This window comes from Oenanthe melanoleuca, chromosome 19, assembly GCF_029582105.1.
Source record: "Oenanthe melanoleuca isolate GR-GAL-2019-014 chromosome 19, OMel1.0, whole genome shotgun sequence".
NCBI classification, from domain to species: Eukaryota; Metazoa; Chordata; class Aves; order Passeriformes; family Muscicapidae; genus Oenanthe; species Oenanthe melanoleuca.
Genome location: NC_079352.1, coordinates 10,464,503 through 10,483,445, shown reverse-complemented (window position 1 = coordinate 10,483,445; position 18,943 = coordinate 10,464,503). Strand labels below are relative to the sequence as shown.

The following is an 18,943-nucleotide window of genomic DNA, read 5'->3' as shown; positions in this document are numbered from 1 at the left end:
AGTGATCCCCCAGATATGACTCCAGCCCAGGTGGTGGTGTGGTGGAGCAGGCTACCCTCAGAGCTGAGCAGAGGTTTCCTCCCACACCCCAAAACTGTCCTGGTGATGGATCCAAAGATACCGTGTGTGGTTTCTGTCTATAGCTGAAGCACACCATAAGGCAGAGGTTTTACAGACTCCATAAATAGCCACTATTTAGGATGTGTAATATGGAGGAGGTTTAAGAAATCAAAATATTTAGAGGTTTGCATTATTTGTCTTGGCAGGAAGGAGCAGCCAAGACTGAAATACAGAATATTTAAGGAAGGAACAAAGTTGAGGAAAGCAGTTAATAGAGGACATAACAGAGGCGTCAAAACCTCCAAGAATTACTTTTGGTTGAATGGAAGCAGGAAATACAGCACAGTGTATCTGAAAGGAGAGAGAATTAATTGACAATGAATTGAGGCACACTTATATTCCTGCCATAAAATACTGATTTTTCAAAACAAATCTTGACATTTTGATCAAACCTGTAGTTGAATGTTAGCGTGGAGGCTCCAGCTCCTTCCCCAGTCTGTTCTCCTCCTCTCAGTTTTATTCTGGTCCCTGTGTGGAGATGTGTCAGAGCAGTGTGGGGTTGCTCTGAATGGGAATTCGTGCAAATTTGTTTCTAAATGTGCTGGTAGAAATGGAAGGAGCAGGGGATGGAAGGAGTAGATGTTGGTGACACCTGATCTTAGAGGACTTTTCCAACATTAATTATTCTGTGATCCTGTGACTCACACTGAGGAGTTTATTAGCACTACTCACAGAATGCTGTGACAGGTTTAGAGGTTGCCACTGATAATAACTGACTGCAAAAATGTTGGAATCTCCTGATCTCCCTCCCCACTTCAGCTATATTTATATTATTTTCTTGGGAATAGGTAAAATTATAATTGATGTCATTTGCAGTTTACGTGGAGTTTGATTGACTTTAATTATTAGCATATGTAGAGGTGAGAAAAGTAGTGTGTATTTCTGAGTTAAGCAAAGTTCAGCTTTCGATTTCCATCTAGATGATTCCTTTGGCTTAGTTCCCATTAGCTGCACTGTTTTCCATGGAGCCTGTCCACTGTTGTGCTGCACCACTTTTTGTTTTATATTTGGTTTGATTTCAACAGAGAATTACTGCAGTGCCTCCATGCTGCGCCATCCTTTGTTCAATGTCTCCTTTGGAGTAGCACTCCAAGCTCCATTCCTGCTCCTAAGGTGTGCAGGCAGTTTGTCCCTGTCCTTGCACTCCTTCTTGCTGGGCTTTGGGTTTTCGTTTCCTCACATCTTCCTTGTCCCGCTATGTGAAGTGTGGGGGGAGTGGATCCATGACGGTGGTAGAACCTCATGCCTTTGGAGGTACCAGATTTCATCCTAATGTCTGAATGGGCTCTGGAACATAGGACAAGGCAAGTCATGGAGCAGGAAAGATCCTGCTCCTCAGCTGTTCAGAGCAGGGTATTCTGAGTCTTCTTTACAAGTAAAACCTCAGCCTTGATTCAGGCTGTCTCAACTGGCTCTCACTCTGGGAGTTTAATCCTTTAGCAGGATCTTTGATGAAAGCGAGCCAATCCATGGGGAAAGAGCTTCAGAGAAGGGGATGGATGTGCCAAACTGGGCCTGGGCTGTGATGGCAGCAGAGAATCCATGGGCTGTATGGAGCCTGCCCACCTGCTGTGGGAAGGGGCAGGCATGTCCCTGCTAAGGAAATGTCTTTCCAGAAGCCCAGCAATGTGCCCTGTGCTCTGACGGCTCTGTGAGCAGACCCTCCTCAGCTGCCCACTCCCCAGCCCTGCAGCTGTACCTCCCTGGTACCAAGGCCCATGTGTAGTCTCATCCAGGCTCAGTTTTGCTCATGCTTAGTAACAGAGTGTTGTAATGAGAGAAAAAGCTTTGTGCAAAACAAAACCCCAACATGGCAGCAGTCTGCACACTCTAATGAATCTGGCTCACTTCTCCATAGAATTCAGTCTCCTGAGATGTGCTGATGATCTATCACATGCCCTAGAGCACTTGGGAGCCCCAGGCTTGCAATCTGCCCTTCCGGGGAATATCTTCATTTGCCTTTGATTTCTTCTTCTGGGTCCCTACAAGAAACCCCACTTTGGGTGGGGTTTTGTGATCATCCTCCTTCATAGAGGAGCCTTTTCCTGTGGCTTTCCCACTGTGGCTGTGGTTGTCCAGCACCCAGACACATTTCCTAGCAACATGGAGACCTCGCTCTTCATTCAATCTCCTGATGCTTTGTCCACAAACCTTTGCCTGGAAAACAGCAGAGCCCTTCTGGAGGGATGTAACATTTTGAACAGTTTTTCTGACAGTGAAGAGACACCATTCCCATCCCAAGCAATATGCACTAAATCACACAATCTTTTCTCTGTGTGTGTTTGGCAGCTGGGACAATGACAGAGCAATGTCAGGAGGGTGCTAGTGCTACCCTGCTGGAACCAAATAACCACCTCTGTCAGCTTTGCTCTGCTAACATGGTCATGAGCTCCTAAAGTTCTCTGTAGGCATCAATGGCTGATTCCGATGTCCATGAAGAACTGAGTACTATTTTAGCTGTCACTGGTATTTGGGAAGTTATGATGTAGCAGAACTACTTCCCTAAAAACTCATTTCAAGGGATGTTCAAGGACAGAAGAGAAGCCCAGGCCTGGAATGGCACCATGCTTGACCCTCTGCTCTGCACATTTATGGACCAATGGCCTTCAGGCTCCCACGGAGGAAGCCCCCATTTCAAGTGGGGTGGGTGGGTGAGTGGGCACATGGGGGGGTCAGCCTGACTCTCAGACTTTCCCTGCTCCAGTTGCTGGGGCAGAGGTGAGATCTCCTCTTTGTCCATGATCCAGATGTTGTGGAAAACACAAGTGTGTGACAATCATGGTCATCCTCCATCCAGTGCCGTGACTTCTAGGCAAGAGGTCCACCTACTGATCTTCAGAATCACTCATTCTGGGTTTTCTACAGAGTCCTTAGGTCAGGAGAAATGAAATGACAGGTCATATCCTGTTCTCTGTCCTCTTGTGGTATCTTATCACCCATGGTATCATACCCTGTGCCATGTCAGGACACTGATCTCATCGGGGCTCGGACGGTTTCGTCTGCAGGGCTCTGTGGTATCCTTGACACTGCACTTTTTCCATTGTGTCATGCCTTTTAGCAATGTTTCCATCATGTTTCCGTCCTTGGTTGCTGTCTCCCTATATAAAGAGGGCTGAACCCAGGGATCCCACACCAGGCACAGCGAGGGACACTGCAACAGTCTAGCCTCACTCCTCCAATTCATCTCCACCCAACAGTACCATGAAGACTTTCACAGCAGCCCTTTCTGTACTTTTTGTGGTTGTCTTCTGCTACCAGGCCTCCTCTTCTCCACGTGAGTCCAGTCTCTCCTCTCCAAGGAGCTCTCTTCTCTTTCTGCCTGTTGTATAAGGTCTAGTAATGCTTGGCAGCTCTCTCTTACCAGCATCTGCTGTGGGAAAGGAGAGGCCTGTCTTACCTTGGCTCCCTGAGGGGAAGATGGCTATGGTGGGAGCCCACTATGGGAGCAGCACTTCCTCCAGTGGGGATCTTCTCATCTTCTGACCCTTACTTCTTACCCTTACTTCTCCCCACTGGCACTCTTCTTGATCTGGTGTAATCAGAAAACTTCTCTTCCAGTTTCTCTCAACTTTTATGGTCCCTGCTGTGTTGAGTACATCACCAGACCGTTGCCTTTGAGCCTTGTGGTGAAGTATGAGCAGACAGGCAGCCACTGCTCCCTGCCAGCTGTGATGTGAGTAGATCCCCTTCCCTGCTTCTGGGGACTCTGTTTGTCCTGAGATTGTCAGGGAACCCCACATCATAGCTCATCCTGACATGGAAAGCACTGGGCAGGGCTCTCCCATATGAGGAGAACATATCTGAGGAACATCTAGCCTGGGAACACATCAGAGGGCAATCCCACATCCCAGGCAGCTAGTTTGTTGACTTCCCTATTAGACTTGAGCCAAAAGAGCTTTTGCTGGTCACCCCTCTCACCCCAGATAGCGGGACTCAGCCAGGATGGTGTCTCAGATGTAGAGATGCTGGGGACAATTGGCTTAAGTGGCAGAGAGCAGGACACCTGTAAGGACATGGAGCCACCCCCACCTCATTTCTCTAAGGCCATTTTGCAGCCTGTAGAGGTGTCTGGTGGGCTTCACTGGTGCTGTGGAGCAGGTGGTCCCACTTCCCTCTCTGTTTTCCTTTCCCTCTCCTCTCCTCCTGGATTTCCTTTTCCAGATTTACCACCATCAAGGACAAGCTCGTCTGTGCCAACCCTAATGACAAATGGGTCCAGGACATAATGAAACAATTAAAGGACAAGGAGCACAGTGGATGAGTAATACCTGCTCTCTCCAAGCATCACTTCTTCAAGGACCTGCTCTCATGGACACCTCCGAGACATATTCCATTTTCTCATTGCCTGGGAATTTGGCAGTGTATTTAACTCAGTGTTTAGCTCTTTTATTTAAGGTTGTGCAAAGGCAGTCTTAATTTATTTGGCATTTTCAGTGAAACTTTTCATTCTCATTTGTACTGAATGTGTTGAAGTTATTTTTGTATAATAAAAAGGAGCAAAACTTGCAACTTCTCCCAGTGGTTCTTGGGATGCTCCACAGAGATTGGGGTGCATAGCAGTGGCTGGAAAGGAGCCAGGGCTGACACTCGAAGGTCTGTGGGTGATGGGGTGACGCCTGGTTGTCCCCCAGCCCCTCTGTGCATGCATGGGAGAGCACTTCTCACCCTCCCTGTCCCTCCTGCCCCAGCACATTCCCAAACTCTCGGCTCTCTGCATTGGGTGTGTGTCACGGGGGATGTTCTGGCACAACTGTTGGCGTGGAGAGGGGTCCCTGAGCTCGGCAAACATCTTTGGGCAGCGGGCAGGTGCCACAGGGGATCCACGGGCTGCTGAGTTCAGCCAACAGCAGGCCCGACCCCATCTCCGGCACCGTGCCGGCCCGGGGCTGTCGCTGGCCCGGGTTATTTCTGGCGCGTCCTGCCGTGTGCCGCTGTCCCCGCGGGGGCTTTCCGGGCCGTGCCCGCCGGGCCGAGGCAGTGCCAGCCTTGGGGCCGGCCGCAGCTGTCCCGGCCGCTGCCAGCTCCTCCCCCGGCAGCCCGGAGGCTCAGTGGCCCGCGCTAGCCGGCAGCAAGGCCGGCTCGCCCTGCAGACTTTCCTGGCACTGGCGGTCCTTGCTCGCCGTGGGCCGTGCCTTCCCGCGGGCCCGCCTGTGCCGGCTGCCGAGGGGCGAGCGCAGGGCCCGTCGCGACCAGCGGGCCCCATGGCGCTGGCAGGTGCCCTGGAGCGGCTGCAGGAGGAGGCCATCTGCCCCATCTGCCTGGAGTACATGAGCGAGCCGGTCAGCATCGACTGCGGCCACAACTTCTGCCGGGGCTGCATCGCCAAGCACTGCCAGGACAAGGGGCTGTGGGCCGACGGGCCCTTCTCCTGCCCGCAGTGCCGGGCCTCCTGCCACCGCAGCGGCTTCCGACCCAACCGGCAGCTGGCCAACATCGTGGAGAGCATCCGCCAGCTGGGGCTGCGGGGCGCCCCGGGGCCCGAGCTGGAGCTGGGCACCCCTCTGTGCCCCCAGCACGACGAGCGCCTGAAGCTGTTCTGCGAGGAGGACGAGGAGCTCATCTGCGTGGTGTGCCGGGAGTCCCTGCTCCACCGCCCGCACACCGTCTACCCCATCGAGGAGGCGGCGCACGTCTACAAGGTAGGGCCGGCTGAGGCACCGGGCCCGTCCTGCCCCGAGGCGCTCTGGCACGGGGTGTGCGGCCGCCGGGACCCCAGCACGCCCAGTGGCACCGTTGGGACAGGAAAAGAAGGGGTGGCGCAGACGGTGACGATCCCCTCCCCTCCCTCCCCCCACAGCCGCCCCTCAGCTGCCCTCCAGCCGCCCTCGCTGCAGGGATAAGGCTGGACCCACCTATCTTCCAAATCGTTGGTTTGGAGCCCAGGCTCACCCCGTCCATCCAGCTCAGGGAGGCAGCCTGGCTCCCTGCCCATTCACACCCCCTGCAGACGCTGAGCCCATGGGTCCCTGAGGACATTTTGCCTCGGTGGAGGAAAGCTGGCACCCAAACTCCACATCCCAGCTATGATCCTGGCAGTGCCACCATTCAGCCTTCACCCTAGCATTGAAAAAGGGCTGTCACTTTGGTCTCCAGAACCTTAATAGTAAGGAAAAACGTAGGGGAAGCCTGAGGAGCATGGGGAGGGTTAACACTGCGAGCGGAGTGAAGAGCACAGCTGCTTGGTTCGGGTGCCAGTGCTGGCACTGCCTGGCACCGGGTCAGTGTCCTCCCCCAGGCAGAGGGGACCCAGCCAACCTGCAGTGCTCAGCGGGTGCTTCTTGGGGTGAGCTGAGCCCATTTTTCCTCTTTCCAGGTCAAACTTCAGAAATCCCTGGAGAATCTTTTGAAGGAAGTGGAGGAGGTGAAGAAGCGTGAGTCAGCAGAAAGGATGAAAACCCAAGAGTGCAAGGCAGGTGCCTGTCTTAATTCTTAAAGAATGAGCTTCAGAGATATCAGGATTTTTAAAAAAAGCCACCCTGAATGGTCTTGTCTGGGGACACAGATTTATCATTGTCTCCAGGTTGTGTTCCTATGTCCCACTGTCACATGTAGGAACAATGCTGGAAGCCAGGCTCAGTGTGTGTGTGGCTCCATAAAAAGGTTTGCAAGGAGCAGAATGCCACATCCCTGGAATCATGAGGACTTTATGCTGGTTAAATAAATAGACATGTGCTATTTTTTATTGCCTTTTGTTTTACAACATATGCCTGAGTCCCAAGCTAAGTGAGCTCTACTCTACAGCAACAGGGGCCAGAAATGTTTTCGTAAGAAAAAAAAAGCTGAATTACTGCACCTCTGCCTGACTCCAGACAGTTCTGGGAAGAGCAGACACCAGCAAACAGCTGCATTTCAAGTCCCTTGGGGTGAAAGCTGGAAAGTAAAAGTAACTACAGAAAAGGAAATGAAACTGCTGGATGAGTTATCCAGCCCTGAATTTGAGTCGATGGTTAATCAGCTCTGGCAGGAAAAACAGGTTTTTCTCTGAACTCCCCTAGTTTGTTGCTCAGCTTCCTTGCCTGTGGCAGTCCAGACAAGTGGTGGTGGATTTTGAGGATGTCCCTGTGAGCCCTCTGTACCCGTTGGGGCAGAGGGACAGAGATTGAGAGAGCTGTGTCACTGTCCTCCCATCTTCCTGAGTCAAGGCTCAGGGCTGTGGCTCAGCTGCCTCCAGCTTCCTCTGGTTGTGCTTTTATAGCAAAAAGAGCAAAAAGTCCTATGTGAATGGTGAGGGGAAGAGGCTGTCCTGGCTTATGACTCAGGTACAAGGAATGCTGTACTTGGATGGGAAAAAAAATGGAGTTCAGTTTCCTTTCCTTTATCTTCTTCAGTCTGAGGTTTCCTGGCCCAGGCTCACTGCAGAGTGTCTTTCCACAGCTTCAGGTTTCCAGCCAGTTTTTAGGGATGAGATGAAAAACCCTAAAGCACTGGCAGACCCTGCCAGTCACTGGCTCTTCACCTCCTCACCTGGGGAGCCTCCTGGTCTCTGCTTTTCCATCCCTCCACAGCCCCAGGGCTTCTTTACATGGCAGATAGCGACAGGACATGAGGGAACTATCTTCAACTAAAAGAGGGGAGATTTAGATTAGATACAAGGAAGAAATTTCTCCCTGTGAGGGTGCTGAGGCCCTGGCACAGGCTGCCCAAAGATGCTTGGCTGCCTCATCCCTGGATGGATGTTCCAAGGCCACCATCCTTGCTCCAGGATTGGGCTTGGAGCAACCTGGTCTAGCGGACGGTGTCCCTGCCCATGGCAGGGGGTGGAAGCAAATGATCTTTAAGATCCCTTCAACTGAAACCATTCCATGATTCTATGATTTTTCTACCTCTTGCCCTTTACTGGGAATTTTCCCAGCATTGTCCACCTGCATAAGCAGTTTATTAGACTGGATTTGGCTGGAGGTATGAGTTGTAATAAAAACTTACCCCAACACCTGAGGGCACCTCCTTGCAGCCCAACATCCAGCTGAGCAGAAGTGCCCCAGGCAAAGTCCTTCTGCTGGTAAACTAAAGATGTGGAGTTGGAACTCCAGTGAGGTGGAAGCACAAGTTTGCTTCCATCTGGTTTTTAAATTCATGCACTTACCACAAAAATGTGGTGTTTTCCCAGGGCCTGATGCCAGGCATGGATGCCGGAGCATCTGGCTCTGTCCCGGCTGCCTGGATAACGTTCACCCCATGAATCTTCTTATCCCAAGGAGACAGTAAAGAAAACACGGGAGAGGATTGTGAGTGAGTTTGGGAAGCTGCATCGGCTGCTGGCTGATGAGGAGAAGCTACTGCTCCAGAAACTGGAGGAGGAAGAGAAGCAGATTCTGCTGCTGATCAATGAAAACCTGGCCAGGCTGGTGGAGGAGAAGTGCTTGTTGGAGGAGCTGATCCTGGAGATAAAGGAGAAGAGCCAGCAGCCAGCTGATGGGCTGCTCAAGGTCAGGCTTTGCCACCCGCACCACTAACTCAGCCCTGGTGCCTTTGTCACCTGAGTGGGTGACTTGGCCCAGTCAAACTCAGAGTCGTTTTTGTCTTCTTCTAGGACATGAAAAGCATCCTGAGCAGGTGGGTGATTTTTCCTGGTAGGTGCCATGATTAATCCTGGTAGGTGCCATGATTATTCCTGGTAGGTACCTATGATGATTCCTGGCAGGTACCCATGGTTATTCCTTGTTCCTCTTACTGTCCTGGCTCCTCCAGGCTTTGAGGCAGATGTTTGTATCTGTTCCACAACAGCCACCCCATCCTCCTGCCCAGCATCTGCTTTGGTCCTCCTGGGGTAGACACAGGAGGGACTAAGACAATCTCTCCAGAGGCTCAGAGCCAAGGTCTTGCCTGGCTTGTGACATGTGAGTTGTGTCCCCTCCTAAGGGATGTGCTGCCCAGTGGCTTTGTTCCTTCCCTCCCCAGGCCTGGCACTGCTGCTCCCTGTATTTAACTCTGATCTTATTTGGATTGCCAATATGCAAGTAATAATCCCTGGTGTTCTTCTCAGATAGAGCTCCAGGGAGGCAGTGGTTTTATGGTGCCTACAAAAGGGCATTAACACCCCTCCTGGCCAGAGTGGCCATGGCACTGGCTCTGGATACAGCCCTTGGGTATCCCTCTCTTCTTCAGGTGTGAAGGGGTAAAGTTCCAATCCCTCAAGGCTGTGTCTGTGACCCTGAAGGAAAACTACAGCATTCCTGAGCGCTGCCTGGGCATGAGGGACATGCTGAAGAAGTTCAAAGGTGAAGGGGCAGCTCCTGGCACAATTGGGCTCTGGTTGGGGCATAGGGAGGTTTTTCCAACAAGCTTTGTCTAGCTGCTCCCAGTGTGTGCACTGATGAGTTCAGGTTGGTTTCATGGTGGGAAGACCTTTGTTGCTGTCTTGGATGGATTGTGAGGCGACCCTGAAGCCCAAAACGTCCCTTGGAGGTTTCAAGGGCCATGTTGCCCATGACCTCTTGCTTTCTTGCTCTTTCTGAAGCTGTGGAACTCCCCTCATTCTTCCCTGGCTCTGCAGCCTGACACCAAATATTTTTATGTGGCTGATTTTCTATATTGCACTTCCCCACTGGCAGGCAGTGCTGGGAGCTGTGCAAAACCATGAGCAAATAATAGTGGGATGTGGGACAGTTTGGGAGAGCTCAGCATCCAGGCCACAGGCACCTGCTTGTGTCTGTGCCTGCAGATGCCTGAAGCCTTGTGCATCCATCCATCCCTCTCTCTCTCCAGTGGATGTGATTCTGGACCCAGAGACGGCACACCCAGACCTCACTGTGTCCGAGGACCGCAAGAGCGTCCGACGTGGGAGCAAGAAGCTGCTTTTGTCCCTCTTTGACAACTCTAAGAGGTTCAGCAGCGCCCCGGTGGTGCTGGGCACTCCAGCCTTCTTCTCGGGCCGCCACTACTGGGAGGTGCAGGTGGGAGACAAGCCCGAATGGGGCCTGGGGCTGTGCCGGGAGGCTGCTGGCAGGAAAGGCTCTGTCCTCTTCTCCCCCAACAATGGTTACTGGGTGCTGCGGCTGCGGAACGGGGGCACCTACGAGGCCCTGAGCGTACCCAGCTCGCCCCTGACCCTGAGCGTGAGGCCCCGGCGCGTCGGGATCTTCCTGGACTACGAGGCGGGAGAGATCTCCTTCTACAACGTCAGCGACCGCTCCCACATCTACACCTTCACTGACAAGTTCTCAGGCAACCTCCGGCCTCTCTTTTTCCTGGGCGCCTTTTTGGGGGGCAGAAATGCAGAACCCTTGGTGATCTCCTGGGTCAGGGACCCACAGGGGACTGGATGCATCATCCTGTGAGAGTGGCTGCCCTGGTTTGTCACTGGTGGGCAGAGACCTGGGAGCCCAACCAGCTTCTCCCTGTGAGTGGGGCAGCACTAGGGAAAAACCTCAGTGCTCTGGTGAGTGTCCTGGCAGGATTCTCACATGGTTCTGGCTGGTGGGGTGACCTGCTGTGTGTGACACCCCCTGTGTGCCATGTGTTGGGAAGGCACTTTGAAGCAGGGATGTGCCACTGGTGGGGACAGGGGAGTACCCTGGTCACTGATGCCCTGATTCTCACCTCACAGGCTGCTGAACAGGTTATGTGCCCAGCCTGCCATGTAGTGCCGACTTTAGTGTGAATTGTACTGGAATAAGGCAATAAAGGCTTGATTTGGGGAGCCTTGTGTGGCTAATAGTGTGGGTTTGTAGTGCTGCTACTCCAAAATATCTCAGAAGGCAAAAGGTGCTGCTGAACCTAGTCCTCTTCAGCCCAGAGAGGGTCCTTGAGAGATCCCACTGAGGCATCTGTGGGACACAGCAGCACTCTCCAGGCAGAGATTTGCAAGTGGCAGCTGCCTCTGTGGTGGCTTCTCTCCAGCCTTGTGGTGTGGGGGCATTGAGTGAAGAGAGAGGACATCTGTGTGGGTGGTCCCTGGGTTGCTGTCTCTGGTCCCCTGGTCAGATGATCCCCTCCAGGTCTATCAGCTCCAGCCCCTCCAACCCTCCTCAAAACCCCATGGGTGGGAAACCTCCAAGTGTGGGAAGCTGTCCACCTCAGGACAGGGATACTTCAGGGCTGCAAGACTCAGAGAAAGAAAAATAGCCCAAACTTTGTTTCCAATGTTCACCTTTGGTCTGTCCATCCCCTGGGACATCCCTTCTCCTCCAGACTGTCTTGCTGCCTTGAATGGGCTGCCAGCATGTGACCAGAGGAAAAGCTCATCTGAACCTGAATGGGGCCATGGTCTCTTTGCACAGGGCCAGGAGGCAGGAGACACTGCCCTGGGTGCACAAAACACAGCCCTATGGTACATGGGCTGCAAGCAGTGCCACCAGCCCTGGACTACCATCTGGGGTAGCTGTGCATCCTGTCCTTCAGACAGAAATCAAGAAGCTGCTCAATGGGAAGGCTGATTCAATGCAAATAAATTGAGATTGGGTAATACAGTCTGAAGTGATCAGCACAATTTATTATAGAGTACCAGACTGGTTTGAGTTGGAAGGGACCTTAAAGCTCATCTCATTCCTGACATGGGCAGGGACACCTTCTACTGTCCCAGGCTACTCTAAGCCCTGTCCAGCCTGGCCTTGGACACTTCCAGGGATCCAGGGGCAGCCCCAGCTTCTCTGGGCACCCTGTGCCAGGGCCTGCTTACCCTCACAGGGAAGGATTTCTTCCCAATATCCCATCTAACCCAGCCCTCTGGCAGTAGGAAGCCATTCCCTGAGTCCTGTCCCTCCATCCCTTGAAAATTGTCTCTCTCCAATTCTCTGGGGATATCCTGGATAATGCTTTAGGAGTCTTCTAGTGAAAAATCAGCTGGACTTGGAGAGCAGGTTTTTTTGGCTGAGTTTTGCTGTGTTTTGGAGAGTCCCACAGTCCTTCAGGATCTTTCTTTTAGAGGCTGCACAAGAGAGACAACAGACTAGTGATACAAACACAATCACAGCTTTGCCACATCACAGGAAGGAGAAGGGGGATAGATCTCAGTGGACCCTGCAGTGCACTGACACCCTGGAGATACTAAATGGAGATTGTGATCTTACATCCACTCAGTAGAGAGGGAGTTTATGGAGCCTGAGGAGATAAGAAAGGACATGAACTTTGAGGCCTCTGCTGAAAGCAGAGGCAGTTGGTTAAGGGAGTGGTGAGGACAGCCACGGAAACCTGTTGTGCAGGGAAGGATCCAGGTTAAATGTCACTGAAACAGGGTGGGAGGAGGTGATGGAATAGAAACTGTCCAGAGCAATCTGATCCTGGCAAGTGACAGACGAGTGGCACTTGTTGCAGTGCTGAGGGGGTGAAGTGTTTCCAGAAGAAGCAGAAGGAAGTGCAACAATTCAGAGATCTTGCAAGTAGGGGAAAAAATGAATGAGCAGAAAGGATGTGAACTCACTCCAATGCAGCATCCAAAGTGTTTCTAGAAATCGTGAATCTGCCTCCCCTGGCAAGGACAGTGGAGGTCAAAGGTATGATATATCTCTGAGTCGGCTCCCAGATTTTCTGTCTGGTGGACTTTGCATCATCTGCTACTAAGGAACTGCTTGAGGCAGATACCAGTCTGCCCTCTGATTCCAGACTGGTTGGCAATGGGCAGCTGGAGAGCAGCTGGGAGCACTGAGATCTGGCTTTGGGAGCTCCCTGCTGCCCTGAACTCATCCTGGGGTGATTTGCAAGCAGGATTTCTCTCTAAGCCATGGCAAGTTGAGTTTGGCCCTGTCCTCAGTGGCAATGCATTGATGTCTGGTTACAGCCTGCCTGTCCTGCAAGGACCAGATCCTGCTTAGCCTCATCCAGAGGGAATGGCTGCACAGCACAGCAGAGAATTGTAGAATCATGGAATTTTTCAGGTTGGAAAACACCTCTAAGGTCATTGAATCCAGCTATTACCCCAGCCAAGGTTCTGCTCAAGGGGTGTGGTTTGGCTGCAGGCAGGAATCCCTTGAGATGCCACATCTGGCAGAGGGACCATGGATTGGGTGTTACTGTTTTTCTGAGCCATTGGTACAAGTGTCCTCTGTTAAGATTCAGCACATTAAACAGACCTGCAGCTTTAGAAATGTGCTTTCTCAGAAATGTGGCATCTTTCTCTTCTAGAAGAAAATGCTTCATCATCTCAGGGGGATGTGAGTCATTGTCTGTGTCTTTCTAAGAACTCAGCAGAAATGTTCTTTTGAGTCCTCATGGCCACTCATGCTTTTTGATGGCTGTCACAGGGAAGGTGATAGCCAGGCACAATTTCTTTTGTAGTACTTCTGTGTCTTCCCTAGCCCTGGAAGTCTGGGACATCTTTTCACTTTAGGAAAACACTACTTTTGTGTGCAGCATACAAACCTATCCCCTTTTACATTGTAATTTTGGATTCTGGCCCCTCAGAAGTGACACAACCCCTGCTCATGGTGTCTCTGGGAAGAACTGCTCTGAATGCAGGACTGAGCCTCCCCTCCCTGTGGCAAACCAGGGCCCTGGGATGGGGAGGAAGACATGGAATTGGCATTTTGGGTGCACAAACATTTTGCCTTCAGTGTGTCTAATTCCTCCCTGAAAAGTGGAGATGTAAAAGCTCAGCTTAGGAAACTTGACTGGCTTCAATCCATCTCCCTGTCAACACAACCCAGCTCCTTCTGTGAGATGGTGGACTCCAGCCTCCAACTCCTCTGGCCTCAAAATGCCTACAGACACACTGCAGTGATGTAAACAGTAAATATGGAGACATGTGCACATATATTTATAATAATAATTATAATAATAATTCTATTCTTATCATAATAATGATTGAATTTTTGTTCACAACTAGGCTTGGCCAGAACTTTTGTCAAAATTAAAACAAAATGAACAAAACCAAACAAACCAATCCCCAAAAACAAAAAAAAAAGTATTGTTTTTATATGCATTATGCATAACAGTCAGTAAATACCACGCTCTGGTTTCAGGATGAGTAGTTTATAAATTCCAAAACCTTGACAGCACTGTTCTTGTTTTGATCTGAATCCAGAGAAAATTCCCCAGAAAACCACTCTCCTGGTCCTAGCCCCACTTTTCTCTTTATCTGTTGCCTTGAGCTTAAGGATCCATTCCAGTTCAACATATTCTGTCATTCTGGTGTCCATCTGCTTGAGCACTCCATGAGGTTACTTAGGGGAGGGATGAATATCACAGTTAGCCCTGAGCCCCAGGCATGAGCTTCCTAAGGAGAAAAATCTCTTCACTATGAGGGTGGTGAGGCCCTGGCACAGGGTGCCCAGAGCAGCTGTGGCTGCCCCTGGATCCCTGGAAGTGCCCAAGGCCAGGCTGGACAGGGCTTGGAGCAGCCTGGGACAGTGGAAGGTGTCCTTGCCCATGGCAGGGGGTGGAATGAGATGAGCTTTAAGATCCCTTTGAACCAAAACTATTCCATGATTTTATGATTCCATAATTCTGTGACCCAAGGATTGCACAGTGGTGAGGGTCTCCTCTCAGCTCTAGCAGCAAAATCAGCCTCAACCAGCAACACCAAACACAAATATATCCAGTGCTTGAGGCAGGGTGATCCCTGGATGAGGGTTTGAGCTGATGGTGCCATGGGTACTGCAGCCCCTGCCTGCCGTGGGGCCCTCCTCATCCTCTGCAGGACGTGCTCAGTTCTCGCCTCTCTGCAGGGTGTGCAGTCACAGCTCCTCGCTGGCTCCTCTGAGCCGTGTAGGAGGTGCACGTCACACGTAGGTGGTGCAGGATCAGGACAGCCGTGAGTGACTGCGGCTCCAGCAGCTCCCGGCATAGCGGCAGGAGGCAGCTGAAGCACCTCGGGGAGGCTGCAGTGCAGCCCAGCTGCTTTGGACACCATCAGGGGCTCTGTCTGCAGGCTCAGCAGTGCCGGGATGGATGGTGCTCCCGGGATGAGCCTGTGCCCTTCCAGAAGAAACCCTGGGGCTGTGGGACTGCTCCCAGTGCCACAGGGCCAGGCAGGCTTGTATCCAAGAAGGACTGTGGAGGCTCAAGTGATTTTGGGATAATCCCATCACAGATCTTCCCCCTCCTGTCTCCTGCTCCAGCTGTCCCTGGAGAGAGGTCAGCTCTGGGCACTAGGCTTTGTGCCAGTCTCAGTCCTCAGGGTGAATCTGCCCAGGGCGCACCCAGGGAGCACCCAGGGTGGCTGGTACACAGTGGCCAAGATGTTTTCCTGGCCCTGATGAGCCCTCCTTCTGGAGCTGGCCCTGGAGTGTGCAGGGTCTGGTGGAGTTCAGGCTTTCACCTTCACATGCAGCTGGCAATGTCCATCTGAAACTCCCAGCCATGGGCTCCCTCCCCTCCCAGCAGCGTCTCAGGGAAGGGGGCTCTGGTCCTGCTCTCTACCTCACTCCCCTCCTGCCAGGATGCTATTTTAAGGTGGATGCAGTCAGCACTGGGTAGGATGACTGATGGGATCCACAGGGCCCCATGGGCTGAGGAGCTGGGGGCTGCAGTTCCCCAAGTGATGTGTTCTTTTCTCCCCTAGACATACCTGTGTCCCCCAATCCCTCCCAGCCCCACCTGAGCCTCCTGTCCCTGCTCACCATTCCCCCTCTGGTCAAGGTCACCCCTCCCCAGGGCTGCCTCCTGCTCTGCTCCCCTGTGCCCCACTGGTGTTTATGTTTGAAATCCCAAATCCAGTATGGAAATGCTCTGGGGTGACTTCGAGCATTTTTCCATGGACTGCACCAGAGATCCAGTCAGGAGGAACCCAAATCCACCTTACTGATCCAACAGAGCCTGTCCAGAGCTGGTCAGAACATTCTGAATACCATCAATGGTGTGGGAAATGCCATCAGGGATGTGGGAAATGCCTCCACTAAGGTGGGCTCCATCTCCTTCACCTCCAGGGGGAACCAGGAGAGATGCTTTCTTGCAGGGGCAGGTCCTGCCCAGGGCTGGGAGCATGGTCATTTTTGGACAGGCATCTCCAGAGATGAGCAGGGTTTTGGAGTCAAGGTATTACTGAGCAGGAATATCTGCCAAGCTTCATGTCCCAGCTAAATGAGAGCTTAATGAAATAATTCTAAAATTCTTGCAGTGAAACATACTTTTCCCACTCCCAGCCCTAGAAATAGCTGATCCGTTTTAGCTGTAGCTCTCAGAAAGCTTTCCCTAAAACACCCATTATGTTAAATTTCAGCCCCTAAAGGTAATATTTTGATTGATTATAATAGGGCCAGCAACAGAATTTAATGAGCTTCCAATTGTCATAATGAATGGAAATTAAATACCTTACAAAAAGCTTGAGACAAATTACCTGAATGTAATCCCTGCCCTTCTCACAACTCTTCCTTCATGGCCTTTCTTGTTATTATTTTGCAAAACAGGATGTTCAGACACAGAAAGCTTGTAAGAGTTTTGACAGTGTGGAAAAGGAAATAAAGAACTTCTTGTCACTACTATAATTTCAGCTTGTCATCCCAAAGGATGGTAAGAGAGGCAAACACAGCAGGTTCTTACAAAAATATTTATTTATTGACATTGGAATTTAATTTTGTGTCAAAAATAGGATTACTTAAACACATAAAATATAACCTGAGTCTACTGTTAAAAAAAATAAAATATATGTATATATTAAATAAAATTTTTTATCTCAGAGTTATTGCACCTGATCCCTCTCCTATAAAAATTAAATAGCAGAACATTTAGTTGGATTTTGGAATGTTTTCAGTTTCTCAGCTAACTCTAAATGACATTGAAGCACTTCCAGTGGATCCCAGTTGGTCACGCTCGTCCATCCCAGCAGTTGGGGACATGGAGCAGCTGGATCTGTCCAGGACCTCAGTCCAGCTCCAGCTCATTCACGTACTGCTGGACCCAGTCCTCCATCGGGTTGGCACAGACTTCCCGGCCCTTCCTGGTGATGAACCTGTGGGGTGCAAGGGAGTCAGTTTTTGGTGGGAGAACACTGGATGGAGAATCACAGGATCATGGAATTACAGAATGGTTTGTGTTGGAAGGCACCTTAAAGCTTATCCTGTTCCACCCCCTGCCATGAGCAGGGACACCTTCCACTAGACCAGATTGTTTCAAGCCCCATTCAGCCTGGCCTTGCCCAAGCCCAGCCTCTCCCAAGGATGAGTAGCTTCATGCCTTGCCCACCCAATCCAGCAGACACCAGTTTTATCTGCAAAGGGGTAGAGTAGGAGCAGGGTGTGCCCTCTGTGCTCCAAGCATCACCTTGTACTTCTTGTCTACCCCAGCCTTCCTTCCCTGTCTTTGGAAAAAGGCCTTTCCCCCCCAGCTCCCCAGCCCAAAACCGCCCCTGCCCCGGAGGAGGGACTTACACGACAGCAGGCTGGGAGCACTGGCTGTTGGTTTCATAGTAATCCTTCACAAAGCTGCGGGGCAGCTGCCGGGAGATGTAGGAGAAGCAGCAGGAGGTTGGTGGGTCAGAGCCAACTGTGAAGGCAAAGACAGTCATGAGCACTGGCAAGGGATGGGGAACTGGGCATGGAGCTGGGATCACCCATCCCTGGGTCTAGGGAGCAGTGATGAGGTGGAGGAGGTAAAGATGGGGTCTTTTCTTCTTCCTTCAGTTCCTTCTTCTTCCTCCACCCCTGTTGGATTCACCCTGAACTGGCATTGACACAGCTCATGCCACCAGGCAATATCTCCCAGCCCAAATATGGCCAGCCCTAGCCTGCCTCAGGGTGCCCACATTTGACCCCTGTAGCAGGAGTAGGGGGCATGGTTGTACTTTTACCCTAAAAAGGTTAAAAAACCTTTAGTTTTTATGCTAATGGTCTTTGTGCTGTGCCTGTCCCACAGCCCTGGAGCACCTGCCAAAACATGGTGGGATAGAGGGAGGGACCTGGATTGGAAATGCTGTCAGAAGGAGCTGTCCCAGCAGAGACATTTCTCCTGTCCCCCTTAGGGAGGGTGAGGAGAGCCTGGACTTACGTGGAGCAGCAGAGGTCTGGTAGCAGAAGGCAGTGATGACAATGGCGAGAGCAACCACAGACACCTTCATGTTGGGGGAGAAGTGCTGGCTGGAGCTGGAGCAGGCAAAGGTATCTTGGAAGCCTCTTCGCTGTCTGATGCTGAGACCATCAGCAGCCCCTCAATTTATGGGGTGAGAGGTCCATGCAGTGGCTTGCGTAGGCATGGTGGAATTTCCACCAGGGTCCACTTGTGGTGCAGTCTCGTGATGGAACAGAGCAGCCCCAGCCCCGGAAGAGTGAAGCTCCCTGCTTGATTCAGTGCCTCCCCAGTGACACAGGATATGAAACAGTCACTGTGGCTATTTCTGCTTCTCTCATGCCTGTCCCTTAGTAAGAAGTTCCTCTGGGGGTTCCTGCATTTGTTAAGTCCCCTATTACCCAACCTTCCCAGCAGCTTGGAGAGGAGAGTGTATCCATTCAAGAGCTGTGCTGGAAGGGCCCAGGAGCATGAGTGAAAAGAGGCTGGTTAGGGAAAAAGAGACTGAAGTGTCCTTTACCATGGACTTCTCCCCTCCCATATCTGCAAAGCCCTTTCTGCCCCAGGAGCAGGAGGTGGGAGCTGTCACCAGTGTCCTGCAGGTGTTCCCCATGGCTGGAGGCACCTCAGGGCATGTCCTGCTGTGACAGCACTGCAGGCACTGGCATAGGTAGTGGTGGGCATGAAAGAAGAGTCTGAGAAACTGAAACACTCAAGTTTTCTCCTCAATTTAAGAGAAAGAAGAGCTGAGCTACTTGCTACTGGGCTACTTGCTATCTCCTGGAACTGTCTGATGCACTCCAGGTCCTATAAGGTCCTATAATTTAATTATACCTTTTTAAATACAGATTATACATTACATTTCAAGGGCTACTGGCAGTCTGGGCATGAGGATACAGAGAAAGACATGTGGAGACTTGTAATCCTGAAGATGAGGCAGAAGGAGTTC

General features: G+C 51.5%; 3 protein-coding genes across 3 annotated transcripts; 2 read left to right on the top strand and 1 right to left on the bottom strand.

Annotated features, from left to right (window-relative positions):
• Positions 1-3,184: 3,184 nt before the first annotated feature.
• LOC130260831 (C-C motif chemokine 5-like) lies at positions 3,185-4,608 on the top strand. Its single transcript, XM_056506575.1, has 3 exons — positions 3,185-3,394; positions 3,679-3,793; positions 4,282-4,608. The coding sequence occupies exons 1-3, from the start codon at positions 3,322-3,324 to the stop codon at positions 4,379-4,381; spliced, it is 288 nt and encodes a 95-aa protein (XP_056362550.1). The 5' UTR covers positions 3,185-3,321; the 3' UTR covers positions 4,382-4,608.
• Positions 4,609-5,163: 555 nt separating this feature from the next.
• LOC130260830 (E3 ubiquitin-protein ligase TRIM39-like) lies at positions 5,164-10,759 on the top strand. The gene is made up of 6 exons (XM_056506574.1): positions 5,164-5,759; positions 6,434-6,529; positions 8,316-8,546; positions 8,651-8,673; positions 9,226-9,338; positions 9,826-10,759. The coding sequence occupies exons 1-6, from the start codon at positions 5,322-5,324 to the stop codon at positions 10,395-10,397; spliced, it is 1,473 nt and encodes a 490-aa protein (XP_056362549.1). The 5' UTR covers positions 5,164-5,321; the 3' UTR covers positions 10,398-10,759.
• Positions 10,760-16,526: 5,767 nt separating this feature from the next.
• On the bottom strand, positions 16,527-18,252 carry LOC130260832 (C-C motif chemokine 4 homolog). Its single transcript, XM_056506577.1, has 3 exons — positions 17,977-18,252; positions 17,361-17,475; positions 16,527-16,942 (listed from the first exon to the last, which is right to left on the bottom strand). Exons 1-3 carry the CDS (start codon positions 18,044-18,046, stop codon positions 16,855-16,857), a joined length of 273 nt encoding a protein of 90 aa, XP_056362552.1. The 5' UTR covers positions 18,047-18,252; the 3' UTR covers positions 16,527-16,854.
• Between the last annotated feature and the right edge of the window lie 691 nt (positions 18,253-18,943).

What these genes read in the sequence shown, in the direction of transcription:
- LOC130260831 (XM_056506575.1), top strand. Translation starts at nt 3,322, where the DNA reads ATGAAGACTTTCACAGCAGCCCTTTCTGTACTTTTTGTGGTTGTCTTC. An exon ending in CCAGGCCTCCTCTTCTCCAC is followed by an intron (nt 3,395 to 3,678) that starts GTGAGTCCAGTC and finishes CTTCTCTTCCAG; the next exon opens with TTTCTCTCAACTTTTATGGT. An exon ending in TGCTCCCTGCCAGCTGTGAT is followed by an intron (nt 3,794 to 4,281) that starts GTGAGTAGATCC and finishes TTCCTTTTCCAG; the next exon opens with ATTTACCACCATCAAGGACA.
- LOC130260830 (XM_056506574.1), top strand. Translation starts at nt 5,322, where the DNA reads ATGGCGCTGGCAGGTGCCCTGGAGCGGCTGCAGGAGGAGGCCATCTGC. An exon ending in TGAAAACCCAAGAGTGCAAG is followed by an intron (nt 6,530 to 8,315) that starts GCAGGTGCCTGT and finishes TCTTATCCCAAG; the next exon opens with GAGACAGTAAAGAAAACACG. An exon ending in ATGAAAAGCATCCTGAGCAG is followed by an intron (nt 8,674 to 9,225) that starts GTGGGTGATTTT and finishes TCTCTTCTTCAG; the next exon opens with GTGTGAAGGGGTAAAGTTCC.
- LOC130260832 (XM_056506577.1), bottom strand. Translation starts at nt 18,046, where the DNA reads ATGAAGGTGTCTGTGGTTGCTCTCGCCATTGTCATCACTGCCTTCTGC. An exon ending in CCAGACCTCTGCTGCTCCAC is followed by an intron (nt 17,476 to 17,976) that starts GTAAGTCCAGGC and finishes TTGCCTTCACAG; the next exon opens with TTGGCTCTGACCCACCAACC. An exon ending in TGCTCCCAGCCTGCTGTCGT is followed by an intron (nt 16,943 to 17,360) that starts GTAAGTCCCTCC and finishes TGCACCCCACAG; the next exon opens with GTTCATCACCAGGAAGGGCC.